At 49.8% G+C, this 19,859-nt stretch overlaps 1 protein-coding gene across 1 annotated transcript in view; it reads left to right on the forward strand.

The window, feature by feature from the left end:
* BCORL1 (BCL6 corepressor like 1) overlaps nt 1-18,826 on the forward strand; it is a 60,505-nt gene extending 41,679 nt beyond the window's left edge. Inside the window, exons 10-15 of the mRNA XM_029929701.1 lie at nt 622-843; nt 3,189-3,355; nt 4,307-4,452; nt 11,922-11,999; nt 13,269-13,422; nt 16,523-18,826. Coding sequence (XP_029785561.1) covers nt 622-843; nt 3,189-3,355; nt 4,307-4,452; nt 11,922-11,999; nt 13,269-13,422; nt 16,523-16,805 — 1,050 coding nt within the window. The 3' untranslated portion in view covers nt 16,806-18,826. The remainder of the gene's footprint in view (nt 1-621; nt 844-3,188; nt 3,356-4,306; nt 4,453-11,921; nt 12,000-13,268; nt 13,423-16,522) is intronic.
* Nucleotides 18,827-19,859: the final 1,033 nt, after the last annotated feature.

Consider the following 19,859-nt stretch of genomic DNA (forward strand, 5'->3'; position numbering starts at 1 on the left):
AACCAACTGAGCCACCCAGGGACCCGAGCATCAGCTCCCAGTTTAGAATCTCATCATCCAACTTAGGGCCAGGTGCAAATGAGGCTCCGTGGGTCTGGTTCCTTGAACACATTTCCTCCCCATCTGAAGCCCCCACAAGGGAGAAAGGGAGGCTCAGAGAGGCTAGGCCTTGGTACTAGTGAGTGGCAGAGGCAAGATCCCAAACCAAGGTCTGTCTGACTCTTGCACCCAGGCTGGGCATGAATGCAACCTTGGGACTTGGGGTGGAGGAAGGTGAGAGAGGCTGGGGAAGGTTTGAAGTCAGGTTTTTGCAATAAGAGTTGAAGGCCTTAGCAATCGTCCTTCTTCAAAGAAGTCTCCAGTTCTCTTTACTCTCAGTTTGGTTCTGCTTATTTAGAAGTAGGACTTGTAAAAACCTCAACAAAAGGGTAAACAAAGGCAGGTAAAGAGGGCATGCAGAGTGCTTGAAGGAAGCTGGGATATCTCCTCAATCTCTGATTTCCGAGCCCTTGGTCCATCATTGGCTTACGTGGTTGAGGATTTGAGCCCCTCAGCATCTGCTCACTGTGTAGGAACTGGTGGGCGCCTGTGCTGATATGAGACTGCATCTGTGCTTTCCAGGGCAAAGGTCGTTGGAGCCAACAGAAGACGCGATCTCCCAAATCTCCCACCCCAGTGAAACCCACCGAACCACGCACACCCTCTAAGTCCCGAAGTGCTGGCCCAGAGGAGGCCTCCGAGTCACCTGCAACCCGGCAGATCCCCCCAGAGGCACGTCGGCTCATAGTGAACAAGAACGCGGGCGAGACCCTCCTGCAGCGGGCAGCACGTCTTGGCTATAAGGTAGGGAGCTCCCCGGCAGCAGGATGCCACTGCCCAAGCACCTATGGAGAAGCTTCTCCCCATTGGCTTTTCTGTGGCCTGGGCAGGGCTTTGTTTGGGGTTTCAACCTTGACTAGACTCCTTCTACTGCCCAGATGCCTCTGGGGCTGGCCAGCATGGTATGTGGGAATGCAAGCTCATTTGAATATCAATTGGGAATGAAAATAATTGAAATGGTAACACAATATTGATAATCCAACAGATTCCTGGGTCAGAAACGAGATCTTGACATTGTCTTGAATTTCCCTTTGTGCTGGATACCCCAGTCAGAGAGGAACAGGGGTGATCACTGCTCACTCTTCACATTCTCCCGCTGCCCTCATTTTAGCTCCCAGTAGAGGAGGAGGCAATAGTGTATGGGGGGCTGGGTTGGGCTCCCCTACTTACACTACTTCCCTGTGGATTGGAAAGGAAGCTGGCATTTATCAAGCACCACTTTTGTCCTATTAAGAGCTCTGATTGCTTTATATTATTTCATCTCACCATTAACCTGTGGAGGTAGGTTTTATTAGCCCCGTTCTACAGATGAGAACATCAAGGCTTAGCAATGTGAAATAATGTGTCCCTTACTACTTCATCTGTATGAGCCTGAAGGCCTGAATTCTCACCAAGGTCTTTTTGATGCCCAAGTACCAGGGTAGGGTGGAAGCCTGACTCAGTGGCCACAATTAAATTTTGTTGGACGTTTGTGTTGATATGAAATCCTTGACCATGTATGTTTGCCTACCATACCAATTGTTTCCTCAGGATTTGCTCTTAAGGATGGAGCTGCTGGGTTATACAGTAGACCCTGGTTTTTTTTTAAGGCTTCAGATATCCACAACTGATGCATTTAAAGACAACTGCACTCCTAGCTGGGCTGGCCATCACAGGGGAACTGCCTTGACAGCGTCTCACTGGCAAGCTGCCCATCTTTCTTGAGCACCTAGTGTGGGGGCTGGGATAGGTGCCAAGGGAAGTCTAAGGAAAGAAGATGACCAACCCCTGCCCTCAGGTTTAACCTTGTACCTGGGGCTGAACTAGCAAATCGGAAACCATAGGAGAACCAACCAGGGCAGGCCAGGAGCAGGCTGGGCAACCTGTCCTGGGAGGGAGGGAGGAGGACTACGAGGCCTGAGAGAAGAGGCGAACGTCTGCACTGGTGAGGAGGGTAGGGGGCCTTGTGCTCTCCTGGGTACAGGCAGCCTGATAGTTCCTAAATCCAAGAGACAGCACCTCCAACACAGGCATACACTCACTCACGTGTTCACTCACTCACTCAGTTGTCCTAGCCAGCCAGCCTGCGAGCTGTCAGTTGGGATGCCTGGGTGGACCATCTTGCTAGGACCTGACAGAGGGCTGACGATAGACCCCTGGTAGCTGCTGCCTGCCTCTTCCCCTCAGAAGAGGGGCTGCCTCTCCCATCTCCCTCAGCATATCCACCAGCTTCATTCCAGACTAGCTGGGATGCTTCCAGTTCTGGAGACCAATTTCTGGTCCATCATGTAGCCTAGGGACCCTGATCATTGCTATGTGAATGAATGAGCACCCTGGATTCTACTCGGAGCAATCCTGATTTGAGAGGAGGGTAGAACTGAATGCCCCGGCATAAACATCCAGGACTAGTGCTTAAAATAATGAAAACTAGCATCCAGGGATAGTTCTTACACCAGTTCTTCCTTCCTTGTTCTCAAATCCCCACCATAGGCCGTGCTTGCCACCACGTGTCTCATTTCTGTGGTCTGGTGCTATCTTGCGAAGCCCCAGACTAGGGACTTGAGGCCTGAGAGTCCATGCTCATGGTGGGCAGGTGGGCCTCTCTGACAACCTCACCCCAACAGCCCACACCCAGATGAGTGAGTATCCTTGGTCATAAGAAGTTCTCCCCGCTGCTGCGAAAATAGCCCAGAGTCGAGGCTGTCGGAATGGACCTGAGGATTGACTTTGGTGACAAATGATTTTGAGACATGTCCATTAGTTCCCAGAATAAGACTTACTCTTTGGACGTTTGGAGAGCTTCGGAACTAACTGGAGTGATGTCAAGAATTAGGCCTCTCTTGGGGCACCTGGGTGGCTCAGTCAGTTGAGCATATGAGTTCCACTCGGGTCATGATCTCACAGTCCTGAGTTCAAGCCCCATGTCGGGCTCTATGCCGGCAGCTCAGAGCCTGATTTGGATTCTGTGTCTCCCTCTCTGTATGCCCCTCCCCCACTCATGCTCATTCATGCTCTCTCTCTCTCTGTCTCTCTCTCAAAAATAAACATTAAAAATTTTTTTAAAAAGAATTAGGCGTCTCTTTGCTCATGGCGCTCTCCTGTCCCCACAGGACGTTGTTCTCTACTGCCTCCAGAAAGACAGTGAAGATGTGAATCACCGCGACAACGCTGGCTACACAGCCCTGCATGAGGCCTGCTCTAGGGGCTGGACGGACATTCTGAACATCCTGCTAGAGCATGGGGCCAACGTGAACTGCAGCGCGCAGGATGGCACGAGGCAAGAAGGCCACTCCCCGCCCCCCCACCTCCATCCCGAGCTCAGCCCCTCACTGAGAAGAGCTTGCTCAAGCCTGGACCTTCACAGCACACCAGGCTCCACGTTGCAGAGAGGCCTTGTCAGGAGGTGTTCCAGGAAGATGGCTGCAGACCGTAGGGGAAAGCGGTTAAGGGCAGGGGTGGATGAGTTCCTGGCTGGCCTGTCCACATTGGTGACTAAGGGCAGGTTGGAGTCATCTAGGGATCATCCCATCAAATGCAGCTTTATGAGGAACACCACTCAGGTGTCCCTCAGATTCTCCTGGTGGCACATCGATCTACTTGGAGGCTGACCTGAGGGAAACATCCCAGATTTGACTGTTGACTCGATGTCTGTACACTTGAAAAAAAGATACTTGCTGGGTCTTAAAGAAATTGTACCCCTTTCCCTCTATCAGAGGGCCTACTTCCTGGGCCACATTGAGGCATGAGCTGCATATCAAGTAGGGGGACTTGGATCAGAGGATGCAGGCTCTGCTTGGTCACCACCTTGTGCGTGGAGCCACTCTGCTCATCCCTGCTCCGGGGTGGTCATCCAAATCTTTCCATCTATACCCTCAGCATCTGCTTTAAGATTATCTTTGGCCAGGGCCCTGTTCTTTCCCAAACTCCAGAGCTACCAGTGGAGCTACATGGTACCCTAAGGACTGTCCCAAAATGTAGGGGGAGCCTTGGAGAGAGAAATTGGGGCTGGAGGAGAAAGAGGCAGAGAGAGGAGAAGGAAGTAGGGAGATATGATGTGGGGCGCAGGCCAGAAGTGGTTTCTCTGCTCTAAGTCTTACTCACATTATTAATGATTATTAATGATCCTAGGATCATTTTATTTTATTTTCCCCTGATGAAGTAGCCTGAGGCCTAGACACCTAGGCTCCTACTTGGGCCCTCTTGTCCTCACCCTGTGTCACCTCTGCAGGCCAGTTCATGACGCAGTGGTCAATGACAACCTGGAGACCATATGGCTCTTGCTGTCGTACGGGGCTGACCCCACACTGGCCACCTACTCGGGACAGACAGCCATGAAGCTGGCCAGCAGCGACACCATGAAGCGCTTTCTCAGCGGTAAGCACAGCCCAGGCTTGAAGCCATCATCCTTGGGGATAGCCTCCGATTCCTGAACTCCTGAGAAGGTATTCTTCATCTCCCTCCATCTCGACTCCCACGAGAGGCATTAGCCCTCTGCAGGCTTTCCTTGAAGTGTCTCAGAAATCTCTATACACTTTAAAAAGCCTAAAGGTCTACTTCCTCTTGTTGTGGTGCTATGAGTATCCATATCACATGCATCCTCTTCTGGGCCATGGTAGCTCACAGGGACCCACTTCCTAGCTCGGTATGTGGGGTAGGCCTCCTCATGAGACGGCGGCCTGACTAATAGATTAAACGGGGGGCAAAGTGTGTTGATCCGTGTTTTGAACAGAATGTTAGTTACAAAGAAATGACACAGCATTTTGCTTTTGTTCTTGCACTTTCTCCTTGTTGGTAATCACAGTGAAACCCTTAGGACCCCTCCTGATGCTATATTTCTCACACTCCCTTCCTGTGGTAACTGATGTTCCCTCTGCACCCTGCTGAGCCTTTTTCTTCCTCCGTCACCTGGCCTCTCTTCCAGAGTGTCTGGTGTTCGGGCCCGTGGCTAGGGCCACCAGCCAACATGCATTTATGTTCTCATTAGTGGACAGCCACTGTTTGCCTGCAGTTGGGTAACTCTACCAAGTTGGGCAGCAGGGAGGAGGGAAGGGGGGGAAGTCCAGTGTGGGCATGCTCACTGGGAGTTTCCTCAGACCTGACCTCTGAATGAAGGAACTCCACCTCCTTAGTGATATCACAGCTCAGCCTTTGCTCTAGCAGTTTCTTCCTCATACTGCCAGAGTGCCCGACAGAAGGAGCGGCTGACAGTTGTCTCACTGACCCTCTGTGGAGGCTTCATTGTTTACTGTTGAACCCCTTTCAGACTGGGAGCCAATGGGACCAAGGGTTTGCTCAAGGCCACTCAGTCTCACCCTTGCTGTGGCCTTAGTTAGTCCTGAATCCCCACCTCCCCAGATATAGTTCTGGGCTCCCAACCAGGAAGGAGATCATTTATTTATTGGACAAAGGTTAACTAGGTAGCTGATGATGGAGGAAGAAACAAAGGGACCGTGAACTAAAGGTCCCCGTGGAAGGAGGACTCGGTGGGAAGCACCACCTTGATACTAATAACAGCCAAGGGAGAAGCAATGGGAAGCCGTGGACAGAGGCCTTGACTCCTTCCTGCTCAGCCATCCTTCGTCAGGCCCCCAGTCCCCCAGTCAAGTCAACCAAACCCTGCAGTCACTGGTCACTGCATACCAGCCTCAGGCCTCCCAGTGGGACCCAGCCCTTCTAGCTAGGGGGCAGGACTGTCTTTTCTCTCCCCTCAGCTCTGAGGCTGTCCCAGGCCACTGTCCATGAAGGGCAGAGCCATTTGGTGATGCTCATTCAGTCGTTTGTCCTAGGCCAGTGATAACTCTTGTTCACTTTGGCTGCACCATCATGCGGGCTCAGGACCCCTTCTTAAATACCATGTGCCACATGCACTGTTTTATACATACACATGTCTGCGGTCCAGCGGATTCCCAGGAGAAGCTGGCGCAGATGAACATCCAAAACTTCCCAGCATGATTAAAAAGCACCGCATGAAGCTCTGTCTCTGACCAAGAGGTTTAATCCAGGACCTCTCTACACTAGAGACTGCCCTCCAGAGGGTCTTGGGACCCTCTGGATCCAAATAAAGCCATCTCTGACCACCTTAGTGAGCAACAAACTCATTTCTTCCCCAATCCTTTCTCCAAAATCCCAAAGGAATTTGAATGTTGAGGCCATTTTCAGTAACTAAAAATTTAGAAACAAACACATTTTTATCTCTTCTTCCCATTTCTGTTAGCTAATCCCAGCTGCTAGCAGCCTTTTGATGCCTCCAACTCACCTGAATGCCAGCTCACATTGCACTCAAGAGAAGACTTTACTTTTTTTAATAAATATTTTATTTTTAAGTAATTTCTATAACTAACATGGGGCTCAAAGTCACAACCCCCGGATCAAGAGTTGCATGCTCCACCAACCGGGACAGCCAGGAACCCCAAGAGAAGACTTCTCTTAATTCTGACACTTCGGAGTCTGTCCAGGCCCAAACACCTTCATTCAGATCTTGCCATTGTTTCTCAGCCTCATAGGCACAGAGCTACAGCTTCATAATGATGGCCTGGAAAGGAACGGAGTGTTAGAACAGGGCTACCTCTTTTCCATGCAAATACCAAGTGTGCTCTGAGGCAGATCTCTGTCCCTCTGTTTGGGAAAGTGCTAGCAGCACTTGGCCCTATGCCCCAGGGAGGCACTGGCAGGAGTCTATAGGCTCCTGAGAGAGGGAACCTGGGCCCGGAGGCTGGGGGAGATGAGAAGACAATACTCAGGGTTTTTTTTTTTTTTTTAATTGAGGTGAAAACCACCTAATACAACCATTTGGAGGTGAATGATTCAGTGGCACTTAATATATTCATAATATTGTGTAACCATCATCAGGGGCTTAATTCCTTGAAGTAAATATTTCTTTTTTATTAATCGCAGCTGCCCCCCACCCCCACCAGATGTCACTGAACCATTGGACAAGGTGGTCTAGTGCCTGGAGGCACCATGGGCTTGGAAGTATAGGAACCATTTCACTCGCTGCCCACCTCCCCAGCCCCTAAATGTGGAGGCATTTGGGTGGACTTCAGGATTTTTTTTTAACTTTGCTTGTCGGGTGGAGGCATTTAAAAAGCTTTTTGTTTTTCATCCCCAAGCATTTGCCTGACAAGACTCTCTGTAGATTAATTGTCTTCTCCCTCCCCTGGTGGAAATCCCACTGGGCAGAAAATGAAGGTGAATCCCTGTAGGGTGCAAAGGACTCCATCTTCTGCAGGTGGAAAAGATGAGAGCCTCCGTGTTGCTCCTGGTGTTGAGCTTCCTTCTCTTGTTCTGGAAAACAAGGCTCCTGTTCTGGAAAAGTCTGGGATTCAACCCTCTTTTAAATACACAAAAGAATGTCACTATTTACAAGTATCCTGTGGTGAATCCTTTTGCAAAGCAGAAGATGCTGGTAACTCATCTGGGTTGTAAATATGTATTTTTCTATATATTGAGTTGGCTTAAAGTGAGGCCCGTTTCTCCAGAGATCATGAAGGATGCGGCAGCCCCCCTTCTTCTGTTCATCCACCCATGCATTTATTGAGGCCCTGTTAGGTTTCATTATGGTGTTGGGTCAAAAAGCAAACCCTTTCTCCCTCGTCCTTGGGTTTGGGGCACTACACCGTGCAAACTGTCCAAGAAGCCTTTGGAAGACCTTCTCCTTGGACCAAGTTACAGGCAGGCATGTGACTGATTTGCCTTTGAGCCTTTGAAGAAAATAATACCAAGGGAAAACAGATTCATTTTCATCTGTCAGAAAGAATGTGGGGGCCAAGGGGAGTTGCTGCAGTTTGGTTTTGGGGCATCTGAGGAAGGATCAGGATTGCATTTTCTTCCACTAATGAAAGGGTTAGCAGTTTACCACCCGAGGTCACTGAATCACAGGTTTTTGTTTTTCCTGCCAGAGACCTCTGCCATATGACCCCATGTCGAAGACTCTTTGTTTTTTTTTTTTTCTCTCCTTTCATGTCCCTCAGCTAGTGACTTGGTTGGAGGACATGGGAGTGGTGTGATGGGACCCTGAGAAAGACAGAAACTCAGATAGCCAGGGTGACCGCTTACCTTGGATACTTAAAATTTTTCTTTTATTGAGGCAAAATTCACATAACCTAAAACCAGCCTTTTAGAAGGGAACAATTCAGTGGCGTTTAGTGTAGTCACAATGTTGTGCAACCACTGCCTCTATCTAGTTCCAAAACCTTTTCATCGCCCCCAAAATGAAGCCCCAAACCCATTAAGCCTTTGCTCTCTATTTCCCCTCCTCCCAGCCCATGGCAAACAGCCATCTACTTTCCGTCTCTATCGCCCTGCCCATTCTGGATATTATACATAAATGGAATGATATGTCTGACTTCCCTCATGTGTCATCGTGTTTTTTCAGGTCCATCCATGTGGTAGCATGTTTCAGTTCTTCCTTTCTCTTAAAGTTAATTTATCTTAGAGAGAGAGAGAGAGAGTGCACCCAAACAGGGAAGGGGCAGAGAGAGAGCAAGAGAGAGAGAATCCAAGCAGGCTCCTTGTTGTCAGCATGAAGCCCGATGCAGGGCTTGAACCCATGAACCATGAGACCATGACCTGAGCTGAAATCAAGAGTCAGAAGCTTAATCAGTGGAGCCACCCAGGCATCCTGTACTTCCTTTCTTTTTGATGCTGAATGGTGTGTCATTGTATGGATCTACTCCATTTTCTTTATGCCTTCATTGGTTCATAGGCATTTGGGTTGTGTCCACCTTTTGGCCGTTGTGACTAGTGCCGCTATGAACATGGCATTTGTTTGAGTATCAGTCTTCAGTTCTTGTCAATATATACTCAAGAGAGGGATTGCTGAGTGCACTTGTTGGTAGAAAAGAGAAGAATAAAGGACTGAAATTTGTTGGAGGGGCAGGGGACAGTCAAGGGAGAGGAATGCCCCTCTTTGTCCCTATCACACATGAAGGCCTATGAGGGCACATGACTGGAAGGTGTGCCGTCGAGCAACCATGGGAGCTTCTTCGGGCATGTAGCTCCTGGGTCTACCCAGACGGTTGCATTTTTGCTCATGCCTATGCACACTGGGCTGCCTCAGAAAGGCAAATTCACCTTCAAATGACAAAGATTTGCTGTCAGTGAGGAGAATTAGTGGAATGTGCCAGGGGCTCTGAAGGCAGTCCCTTGAGAGGAACCCCAAGAATATGGTGAACTAGGGCTCTGCTGGAATCCTCGTGTGACATCCTGGGGGGACAACAGTCCTTGGAGCATGTGTGTTTTGGCATGCCAGTTAAGCAGGCTTTAGGTCTTGCCTCATAATAATCCCTCCCTCCCTCCCTCCCTGTCTTCCCCATATGTTTGTTTGCTCTTACTAGGTGCCAGGCACCTGGGCTCAGGCCATGGGGAGACAATGATGAACAAGACAGACATATTCTCTGCCTTACGATTTCATGCGTTCATTTCCCAGGACACCTAGCACAAGGCCAGGCACAGAATAGGCACCTACCTACCTGACAGATGCTTTCTGGAGAAACTCCTTCCAACTCTCAAGGGGCATGGGGTCCAGAAGAGCACAGAAACTGGCAGTCATGACCTCAAGAGTTTTTGGTGGAGTACATAAAAAAGATCTAATGTGCGTGACTAAAGATTTTCCAATGTAGCTGCTCAGCTATTATTTTGAAAGCTCTCTTTCGCTGCCTTTTCCTACCAGAAGAAACTCTTCATCTCCTAGAAGGTTGCTAAAAAGTTACTTCTTTTAGTAGCTCACAACAGCTGATAGGCATTTTTGCTGATAGACTGTGCGACCCAAAAGGGAAGTATAGTGGAGCCCGGCGGTGCCTTTCATCGGGGGAGACTGGCTTTGGGCCTTTAGGAGTGGCCGCCAGCTTCCTCCTGGGATTTGGTTTCCAGAGGGCACCCTCACGTCACCTGTGCCCTTTGGACTCTCTCCTCTACTTGTGCCCATGGGTCACCTGAGGGCTGGTAGCAACCATTCTAGAGCTAAATCAGCTTGCCAACCGTGCTGGGTGGCATACTGGCAACCACTGGGCCATGTGCCCACAGATGCCAAAGTTGAATTTGTCATGAAAACCTGATTTTTGTACATGTGGAGCTGAGAGGTGGAGCAGTTCCACTAGATGATGCTTAGCTAGGAGACAAGGAGGCAAAGGGGTGACCTAATGTCTAGCCTCCGATCAAGTAAGCAAAAGGTGGTTTAAATTTTTTTTATTGTGGCAAAATACTTACAGCATAAAATTTACTATTTTAACCTTTTGTTTTGTTTTATTTTATTTTATAATTTATTTTTGAGATAAAGAGAGAGACAGAGAGCGAGAAGTGGAGGGGCACAGAGAGAGGGAAGCACAGAATCCAAAACAGGCTCTAGGCTCTACACTTATCATCAGGATGCAGGGCCGGAACTCCCAAACTGCGAGATCATGACCTGAGCCAAAGTCAGACGCCCAACCGACTGAGCCACCCAGGTGCCCCTTAACCTGTTTTTAAATTTTATTTTTATTTATTTTGAGAGAAAGATTAGAGAGCAAGCAGGGGAAGGGCAGAGATAGAGGGAGAGAGAGAATACAAGCAGGCTCCACACTGTCAGCGTAGAGCCTGACCTGGGGTCAAATCTCACAAACTGTGAGACCATGACCTGAGCTGAAATCAAAAGTCAGACATTTAACTGACTGAGCCACCCAGGCCTGCCCCCTACTATTTTAACCATTTTAAAAAGTATACAGTGAAGTGACATTAAGTGCATTCAGAATGTTGTGCAACCATCACCACTACTGAGTTTCAGAACTTCATCACCCCAGAAGAAAACGCTGTCCCCATTAGACAGCCACTTCTTGTTCCCTCCCAACTACCCGTGTGCTTTCTGTCCCTCTAGATTTGCCCGTCCTGGATATCTTACATGGACTCATACAGTATATGGCCTTCTGCATCTGGCTCCTTTCATTTAGTGTAATGTCTTTAGGCTTCATTCATGTTGTAGCATACATCAGTTTTGTTTTTTATTATAACTGAGTAATATTCCATTATGTGGATGGACCACATTTTGTTTATACCTTCATCAGCTTAACATTTGGGTGGTTTCCACTTTTTTGGCTATTGTGAGTAGACCTGCTATGAACATTCATTTGTGTATACGTTTCTGTTTAAACACCTGTTTTCAATTCTTTCGGGGGTATATACCTAGGAGTGGAAGCAAAAGGTTCTTATGAGGGTAAACTTGGACCTCTTCCCTATGTTTTTCAAAGATGAAACAGAAAGAATTCTGCTTCCTTATCTTACTTTGAATTGGAGAGATCCTGATTGGCTGTGTGAACACCGTGACCTGCAAGGAATTGAAATCTTGGGACAGGTCTGAGATTGTGCTGGGAGAGTCCATTCTGTACACCATTAAAAGCAGGGATCCCAGACCTAAATGCCTTCAGGCTGATCATGAAAGAGAGCAGAGCATGCTGGGTGGGGATTGTTGAACTGGAGAACACACATGTCGCCTCTCCCTCCGGCCAACTGTTGACATGCAGGAATGTGGGACACTGTGTTGCCAGATTTTCTGATTTTTTTTTTCAAGAAAAGTTGGAAATCCAGATTTTAGGTGAAATCTCTCAATTTTAAAATGTTCAACATTTTTTATTTTTTTGGTTTAAAACACTGGGCCAAACCCCAGGTGGTCAGTGGGTAGATTTGGGTCCTGACTGCTGGTTGGCAACCTCTGATTGACAGCAGGAAATGTATCTCTCCCTGTTAGCTCCCAGACCCTCCTGTGGTCCTTCCTTCGCTTCTCCCATTCTCCTAGCCCCATGTAGACGTACTTTGTTTCTAGGCCCTTCTCCAGCCTACCCCCCTTGTCTCACTGCCTTCTTTTCTTTCATCAGATCACCTCTCAGATCTTCAGGGCCGGGCAGAGGGTGACCCTGGCGTGTCCTGGGACTTCTACAGCAGCTCTGTGTTGGGTAAGCTTTAAGTCAGATTCCTCCCATGCTTGTCTGTGGCTCAGAGATGGGGGGTTGCTTTGGGTTGCACGGATTCTTCTCAAAGACAGGAGTGACCCTGTGCAGCCAGCCTTTCTCCACCTGTTAGTAACTTACAGACTGTTTCAACCCAAACACTAGCCCATGCTCCGTCTAGACTCAGAATACATTGGCCTAAACCAGGGTTGCCACAAAGCCACCTCTCATTAGCCCTCCTCCACTTATGCCCTGGTTATTGCTTTTACTCTCTTTCTTCCAAGTGCCTTTCTCCTCCCTTGCTTTGTCCTAACCCTCCCACAAGCCCCTGTGTTGTATTGTCATCTCTTCTGGCATTGTTCACAGTCAAGAGAGACCTAGCCCCTCACCTGGCCATGATCATTCTCTCCCTGTCCTGCCCGCACCATGCACAGTTTCTGAGACAGCTGTTGCTTCCTTAGCCTCTGACCCAAGCTTTCCTCTCTTGGAAGCATCTTTCTCTGTGGCAGTCAGCTAGCACTCATCCCTGGGTTGGGGCTGCAAGTTGGGCGAGGTGTCCATCCCTAAGTTCTGGGGAAGCTGGAGCTGGGGAAGGTTGGGATGGAATGAAATATGCCACACCCGAACACATAGCCGGGGAAGGGAACAGGCTGAGCGGCCCCTTGGGCCTTCTGAGAGCCACGCAGGCACAGCAGGTGTTTCTACCTTGCCTTTGACTGCTGGTAGTATCATCGGGCTCCATCTCCAAAGGTCGAAGCAGCTGGTCCTTCACATCAGCCGGTGGTTTTCCTTTTTTTTTAATTTTTTTAAATGTTTTTATTTATTATGGAGACAGAGAAACAGAGCATGAGTGGGGGGAGGGGCAGAGAGAGAGGGAGACACAGAATCCGAAGCAGCTCCAGGCTATGAGTTGTCAGCACAGAGCCTGATGCGGGGCTCAAACCCACAAACTGTGAAATCATGACCTGAGCCGAAGTCAGGCGCTTAACTGACTGAGCCACCCAGGTGCCCCAAGCCGGCTGTTTTCCAACTGAAAGGTGGAGTATAATGAATTTCTGGCCAGAAACTACTTTCTTCCAGGGACAGGACTTTCACACGCCGTCCCAAGGATGGGAGCCATGGGATCAGCAAAACTTGGCCCCCAACTGGGGGTCTGTGAGCTTGTTGTTTATGTCCTGATCACCACCTCCATGCCCTTTTATCTTGTTGGAGCATTTTTTTCTTCAGGTTTTTGCACGTAACTAAATCCTCATATCCCATGTGCTCTCCTTACAGAAGAAAAAGATGGCTTTGCCTGTGACCTCCTACATAATCCTCCAGGGAACTCTGATCAAGAAGGAGATGATGTGGAAGAGGATGACTTTATGTTTGAGCTCTCAGACAAGCCTCTTCTCCCTTGCTACAACCTCCAAGTGTCAGTGTCCCGCGGGTAAGTGTCGAAGGAATCTACAGGGACTGGGTGCCAGGATCCTGGCAACCCCTGGCCTGCCTCCCTGGGAAGGGCGGAGTTCTCCAGAAGGAAGCAGACACCTGGAGAGCACATGCTGGAGCTTAGCGAAAGCTGACATCTGACCAAGGCTAGCCTGACTTTACAGCCCTGATTAGTTACATTTAGAACAAAGGCTGTAAGCTCTACATAGCTTGACTGTATGTATTTCCCAAACCCAAAATCTAGATTCACTCTTTGAAGAATTCCTCTGCCGCTCCTGGGTGTAAGAGATGACCTGGGAGATGTTTGAGCTGATGAACTATTAGAATCTCTGGAACATTTTTGTGGTTTCTGGGAACAGCCAGACAGAATATTTGAAATTGAGATTCTTGGAAAAACCGGGACATATGGTTGCCATAGCTCAGGGGCTGCTGGGGTCCTTAAGTCGTCCACAGGCTGCTTTATTGTAGCCTTAATGTTGGCAAGATGATGGCCTCAGTACTGTCATCTCAGATCACTGTGTGCATCGTTAGCAGGCATCTCCCGTTTTCGGAGGCTAGAATATACCTGACGCTAACCATTAGACTGAACCCAGTTGAATCTTGATTTGAGGATTCATAAGGGACTTCAACAGACTGCGGGGCCATGGTCTTTGTTGGTTGTCACCGGATGGCGGTGTGTGGCAGTGCTGCTCAGGAGGATGCAGAATGAATTGTCCTTTTTCTCTCAGCTTCCACCATTAAGTGTTTTCTTCCTCTTTTCCAATATGTTGCAGACGCTCTTAAGGATATTTTGTCTTTGATAGTTATTTTGGAAACACCAGACCCTGTCTTTTTAAAACAGTGAAGGCACATGAAGTGCACATGGTCGAGAGAGGGGTACACAATGGGTTAGGAGGCCTTCAAGTGAGTCCCTCAAGTTGACTACTCTAACCATTCACCATCAGGCCACCCCAGTTTCTTTGCATCCCTTCCCCCAGGGGCTGATAAGAATAAAAATAGCCTATATGATGCCACTAGTTGGGATCAAGTTTCAGGAGCTTTTGGTCCTTATTCTTCTGGGCATCAGCTGATCCCTGAGGGTGGGGCCAGGCCTCTGAGATATAGTATTGCACAGTTAATTAATTCCTCCAGAGTATTCAGCACCTCCTTCTCTGAAACCAGATCTTGGGCCCCAGGCAGTAAAAAGACCAGGCTAGTGTGTGTTAGGTGTGGACGGAACACAGGCCAACCAAGAGCCATGCGCCATCCAGCAAGCTGAGCACAGGCGGTTTTTCAGTTGACAGCTTGGTACGGGAAAGGCTGGTCTCCCTGATGTTACATCCTCCCGTGCCTCTTCTGGATCTGCCCTTGCCCACAGCTGCAGCACACTGTGAAATGCATGTTCTTCAAGAAGTAGGAAGGGTGTAGAATGATGACCCTGAGGCCCGGCTGGGTTCAGAAGTGCCTTTGGAATCATCCAAGCAAAGCTGAATCCTGCTCACCAAGTGTTAATGTTCTGAGGGGTCTTTTTCATTCTTCAAAAGTGATGGTCCAAGGGTATGGTGTCTGTAGTCCCTTTCTCTGAACCCAGAGCAGTCCATTTCCTGATGCTGTGAGAAAAGGGGTTACTGTCACTGGCAAGAGCATTGCCTTTTAGGGAGAAGGGCTGTGGGTCTGGATAGAAATGGTAGGTGCTGTACAGAACACTCAGTTCTTTTTCTTTTTTTTAAGTTTATTTTGAGAGAGAGAAAGTATGAGCAAGTGGAGGAGGGGCAGAGAGAAAAGGTGAAAGAGAGAATCCCAAGCAGGCTCCATACCTTCAGTGCAGTGCCTGACGCACGGTCAGACCCATGAACCACAAGACCACAACCCAAGCTGAAACCAAGAATCGGTCACCCAACCAACCGAGCCACCCAGGTGCCCCAAAAGAGAACAGTCAATTCTGCCTGAGCTGGGCCTGAGAGCGGGGGAGGATGGAGGGTGAGCCACAAGCAGAGGCACAAGACGGACAAGTTCAGAAAGTTCAGAAGGCAGAACTTGTCTTTCAACAAATGGCTGGTGCTCAGTGGTGTGGAGAGTACACTGTATGTTTGAGTGTGAGTGTGTGTGTTACTGGGGAAGATTGAGCCCAAGAGGTTGAATGTGATCATGTTTGAGAGGTGTTGCCATAGTATCATGGTAAAGAATGTGGAGGTTTCTTTGCTGGAGGTACTGGGGATCCATGGAAAGCAGTTTAGGGAGTAAGAAGATGAGATTCTCTTTTTTACATGCAGGGAGGATGGGTGGGGGCGCAGCAGGGAGACTCTTGGCAGGCGGAGACCAGTTAGGAGGCTGCCGCAGATGCTGCGGGCAGGACAGGTCAATGGCCAGGAGGGACTGCGTCGGAGACAGGACCCTCAGCAGGGGCATGCAGCATCTCTTCCTGGTTTAGTCGAAACGAGTGCGTGGCCTGTGGCCGGCCTCCCCGGCGCCCCTCCCAGCTGTCCCTAGGCTGCCGCCCAGGCCAGTCGGGTGTGCTAAGCAGAGTCAGACTGGCTGTAACGTGAGCTCTGGCCTTGCAGAAACGAATGTGCTGCCGCTGGAGAAAAAACTTGTCTAATGCATTCCAGAGCCAAGGAAAAAATGCCTTTTAGATTACCCGCAGTTTAGGCCTTTCTCCATGGCTCCCCGTCTGTTGGGGAAGGTCTTGGAGAACAAGGAGGCAGGGGAAGCAGGAGTGAGACCAGGAAAGGGAAACCAGACAGGGTATTAGGGCTCAGTGGGGGAAAGAACTGGTCCCAGCAGATGGTAAATTCCAGGTCACGGGATGTGCCGAAGGCCTGGGGATGCCTGCTAAGAGTTTTGGGTTCTGGAAGGTCCCTTTCCTTCCTGCTTCCACTCTTTTAAAAGGAAGAGGTCAGACGTGGGTTGAGTGCTCATGACTGAGCTGAAAGCTGGTTCAACCAGTGTAGGCAAGCCTAGATTTTTGCCTCAGTGACACCCAAGGAGCCCATGGTTTAGTTTGGGGTGGGAGGGCAGATAGCCAAACTGGCAGCCTTCCTGGGCCTTTCAGAGTGTTCCCAGCACCCCATTGTGTCCCCCCAGGCCTCCTCCATAACTCCTGCTCTTGCCTCTTCCAGGCCCTGCAACTGGTTCCTCTTTACCGACGTCCTGAAGAGGCTGAAGCTTTCCTCCAGGATCTTTCAGGCTCGGTTCCCGCACTTTGAAATCGCCACCTTGCCCAAAGCGGAGTTCTACCGGCAGGTGGCCTCCAGTCAGCTTCTGACCCCAGCCGAGAGGCCCGGAGGCTTGGACGACAGATCTGCCCCAGGCTCCTCTGAGACTGTGGAGCTGGTGCGGTATGAGCCAGAGCTACTTCAGCTCCTGGGGTCTGAGGTGGAGTTCCAGCCGTGGAACAGTTGACCTTCCACCGGGAAAACAGCCCCTCCCTTTTCTTCTTTCTCCTCCCAAGTTCACCCTTCCCCACCTCCCATGTCTTTCCCCCACCAAGCACCAGACTGCAGAATGAGGCAATAATACGGACCAACAAGAAGCCGCCTTATCAATGCCAGCATTAGTGACTGGATTTTTTTTTTCTGGTTATTATTAGTTCTCATCTCCCTGTCATCGTCATTGTTGTTGTGGTTGGTGATGGGGGTGGAAAGTTGAATTCCACGTCTGAGGGCAAGAGGTCCTAGGGATGGTGGGAGGTGGCGCCAGGGTCCCTTGGGGTGGCCTCAGCCTGTCCGGAGGAGAAATGAGAAAAGGCCAAATCTCTGAGCGCCCCCTCCGTTCCCCTGTGTTCTTCTGTCTTCCATAGTATTTATTTTATTAGTATTTAATTTGTATTGTTTCATTGGTTTCTGATAAGTCTGTATCACTGTGACGATTTGAGACAACTTGTTGTATTGAGGGACTTTCTTCACCTCCTTTCTTTGTCTTTCTTGATAAGCTCTGGAGCTGCCCCCTCCCTCTGACAAAGTTATTCCCAGGTTTGTTTTCACCCCCACGGGGGAGGGGGCAGGCGGGGCAGGGGGCCCGAGGACCCATGACTGATGAAGGTGGCTGGTGCTGGCCCGGGGCTGGGGGGGTGAGGGTGACCCTGAGGCTTTGGTGCTCCCCCCCTGCCATTTTTTTTGTTTTCCCTCCTGCCCTTCACAGCAGCCCTACTATCTCGAGATTAGTGTTTCTGGGGAGGGGTGGATTGTGAGGGTGAGGGCCTAGTGCGGAACTCTACTTGGGGAGAGTCCAGAATGGGCCTGAAAGTTAAGGCCACCCTCCTCCTCACACTTCCTTCACTGCTCTCCTCAGAGTGCACAACATGGGCTTGCTCCTGCGTCTCCTCCCCCACCCCCGCGCCCCCGGCCAACCCACCCCATTCTGCCTTTGCCCCTTCTGGATGCTGAGCCTCTCGGCCCCCAGCCCTTGCCGCTCACCTCTCCCCCTTCCCAGACTCAGCACCGCCTTCCTCTCTCCTCCCTGCTTCTCCCTCTGACCCCCATCCTCCTCTCGAATCTGCAGAGGGCTCTGGGATTGATGGCCAGATGTGAGATCCAGGCCTCAGCCATTCCCTAGGTGAGGGCAGGAGGCCGGGCTCCAGCTGGGTGCTACCCGGACTCCACTCCCACCTCACCTCAGGACCGGGGGCTGAGTGCGGGGCCCCTGCCAGGCCTCCCTCCTGGCCTCCAGCGCTGGGTTTGTTCAGGGAGAGAGAGAGAGAGAGAGAGAGGGCGGAGCTCGGGCTGTTTCCCTGTCCCTGCCCCCTCTGTGGCATTGTCTTTCCTACTCTTGTTCTTATTTTTCTACCAATTGCTATTTTTTCCAAACAATCCTTGTAGAGAGTATGTACCATCTAAAGGCAGGAGGGCCTCGCTATGGCCGGCTCTGATTGGAGATGGTACAGTTTTATTGTACAGGTGCTAAAACAACAACAACAAAAGAAGAAAATGGAAAAAAAAAAAGAAAAAAGGTAAAAAAAAAAAAAGCCAGTTTGAGGATGGGACAATCTGTTCTCTGAAGACTCCTGACCCATGAGGGAGATTGGTGGTTATTTTCTTTGTATTGTGTTTGTTCTTTGTTCCCAGTGGGAAGTTCTAGGCCCCCTTTTGTAGGACTGCTCCCCACCCACACCATACTGCCCAGTTGGTTTTGAACAGTTGTTCTCCCTTTAAAACACACACACACACACACACACACACACACACACACACACACATATATATATATATATATATACACACACACACACATATATATATATATATAAAGTTGAGGGGGTTTGGGTTTTAATTTTTTGGTTTTGTGGGGGGTTCATGGTATTGTGTGGTTTATTTTATGTTTGCCTTTACCTTTTTGCATTTGGGTGTGTATTCTGGCTGCCCTTTATGTTTCATTTTAAGCAACTGGCTGTGGAGTCAAAAACACTTGCATACTGAAAACCTGCATCAGGGCTTCTGTCTCCTGTCTTTTCTCCCCATCCTGGTTTTTTTGTGGTCAAAGCAGATGGGTGTCCTGATGAAGTCAATGGGAAACCCCTGATCCCGCCTCACTAGCCCCTCTGCCTTGTCCTCTCTTGTACCAGAACTGTGAGGCGGGATCAGGGGGAAAGGCAAGGCAGGGGCACATCCTGGGCGGGGGAAGCGTTGGGGAGAATTGAGTACCTGAGTCGGGTTAGGGGGTGTGTGTGTGTGTTCCTTGTTTGCTGTAGGAGTAGCAGCAGAGCTGGAAGGAGAGTCCTCTCAGGCAGCTATAAAGAATGATCCTCTTTAACTCAAGGAAATCACCTGCCTGCTGGCTCTCTTGCCCGGGGCCACCCACATCCGCATCTGACTGCACAGTCTTATCCCTGCCCTCACTGTTGTGCCCTCGCCCTCCCACCCCCTGGCCACCCACATGGTGCAGGCCGTCCACGGTTCTGGTGTCCTAAGACCCAGCTACTATGGAGGCAAGATGCCCATCCTGTGTTTTACATCTTTTCTTCCCACTTCTGAAAAACAGTGGTAGAAGCTCCCAGTCCCTTTTGCCTGCTGGCTTCAGCAAGTACCTGTTACTCTTTGAGAGGAAGGGGATGTTTGACAGGCCTGGGATATCTCCCTGTGCCTAAGTCTCTGGAGAGCCCTGTCTGTGCACGAGTGAGGGGGTCAGTGGCTCTGGCCATCTGGAGTCTAGCCATCCCCAGGAGCGAACTAGGAACATGCTTCAGCCTGGGTCTTTCTGCCCAGACGGAGGAACATCCATCCCTTTGAGCCATAACATTAATCTTCCTCATTGGCCTTTGCTTACTCACTTTCTGATCTTGATGCCTGTAGAATACTTGCTTTCTCAGGTTCCTAAACAACCCCATAGCAGTACTGAATTTAGGTCACTCCTCTCTTTGAACTTGTAGTGAAGAAATCAGACGTCATTAGGTCACGAAAGCTATGTGGTGAGTACAAGGATTCAGCTCAAAGGGCAAGGACACTGGGTTGGTTGGAAGGA

Source organism: Suricata suricatta, chromosome X (genome assembly GCF_006229205.1).
Source record: "Suricata suricatta isolate VVHF042 chromosome X, meerkat_22Aug2017_6uvM2_HiC, whole genome shotgun sequence".
NCBI classification, from domain to species: domain Eukaryota; kingdom Metazoa; phylum Chordata; class Mammalia; order Carnivora; family Herpestidae; genus Suricata; species Suricata suricatta.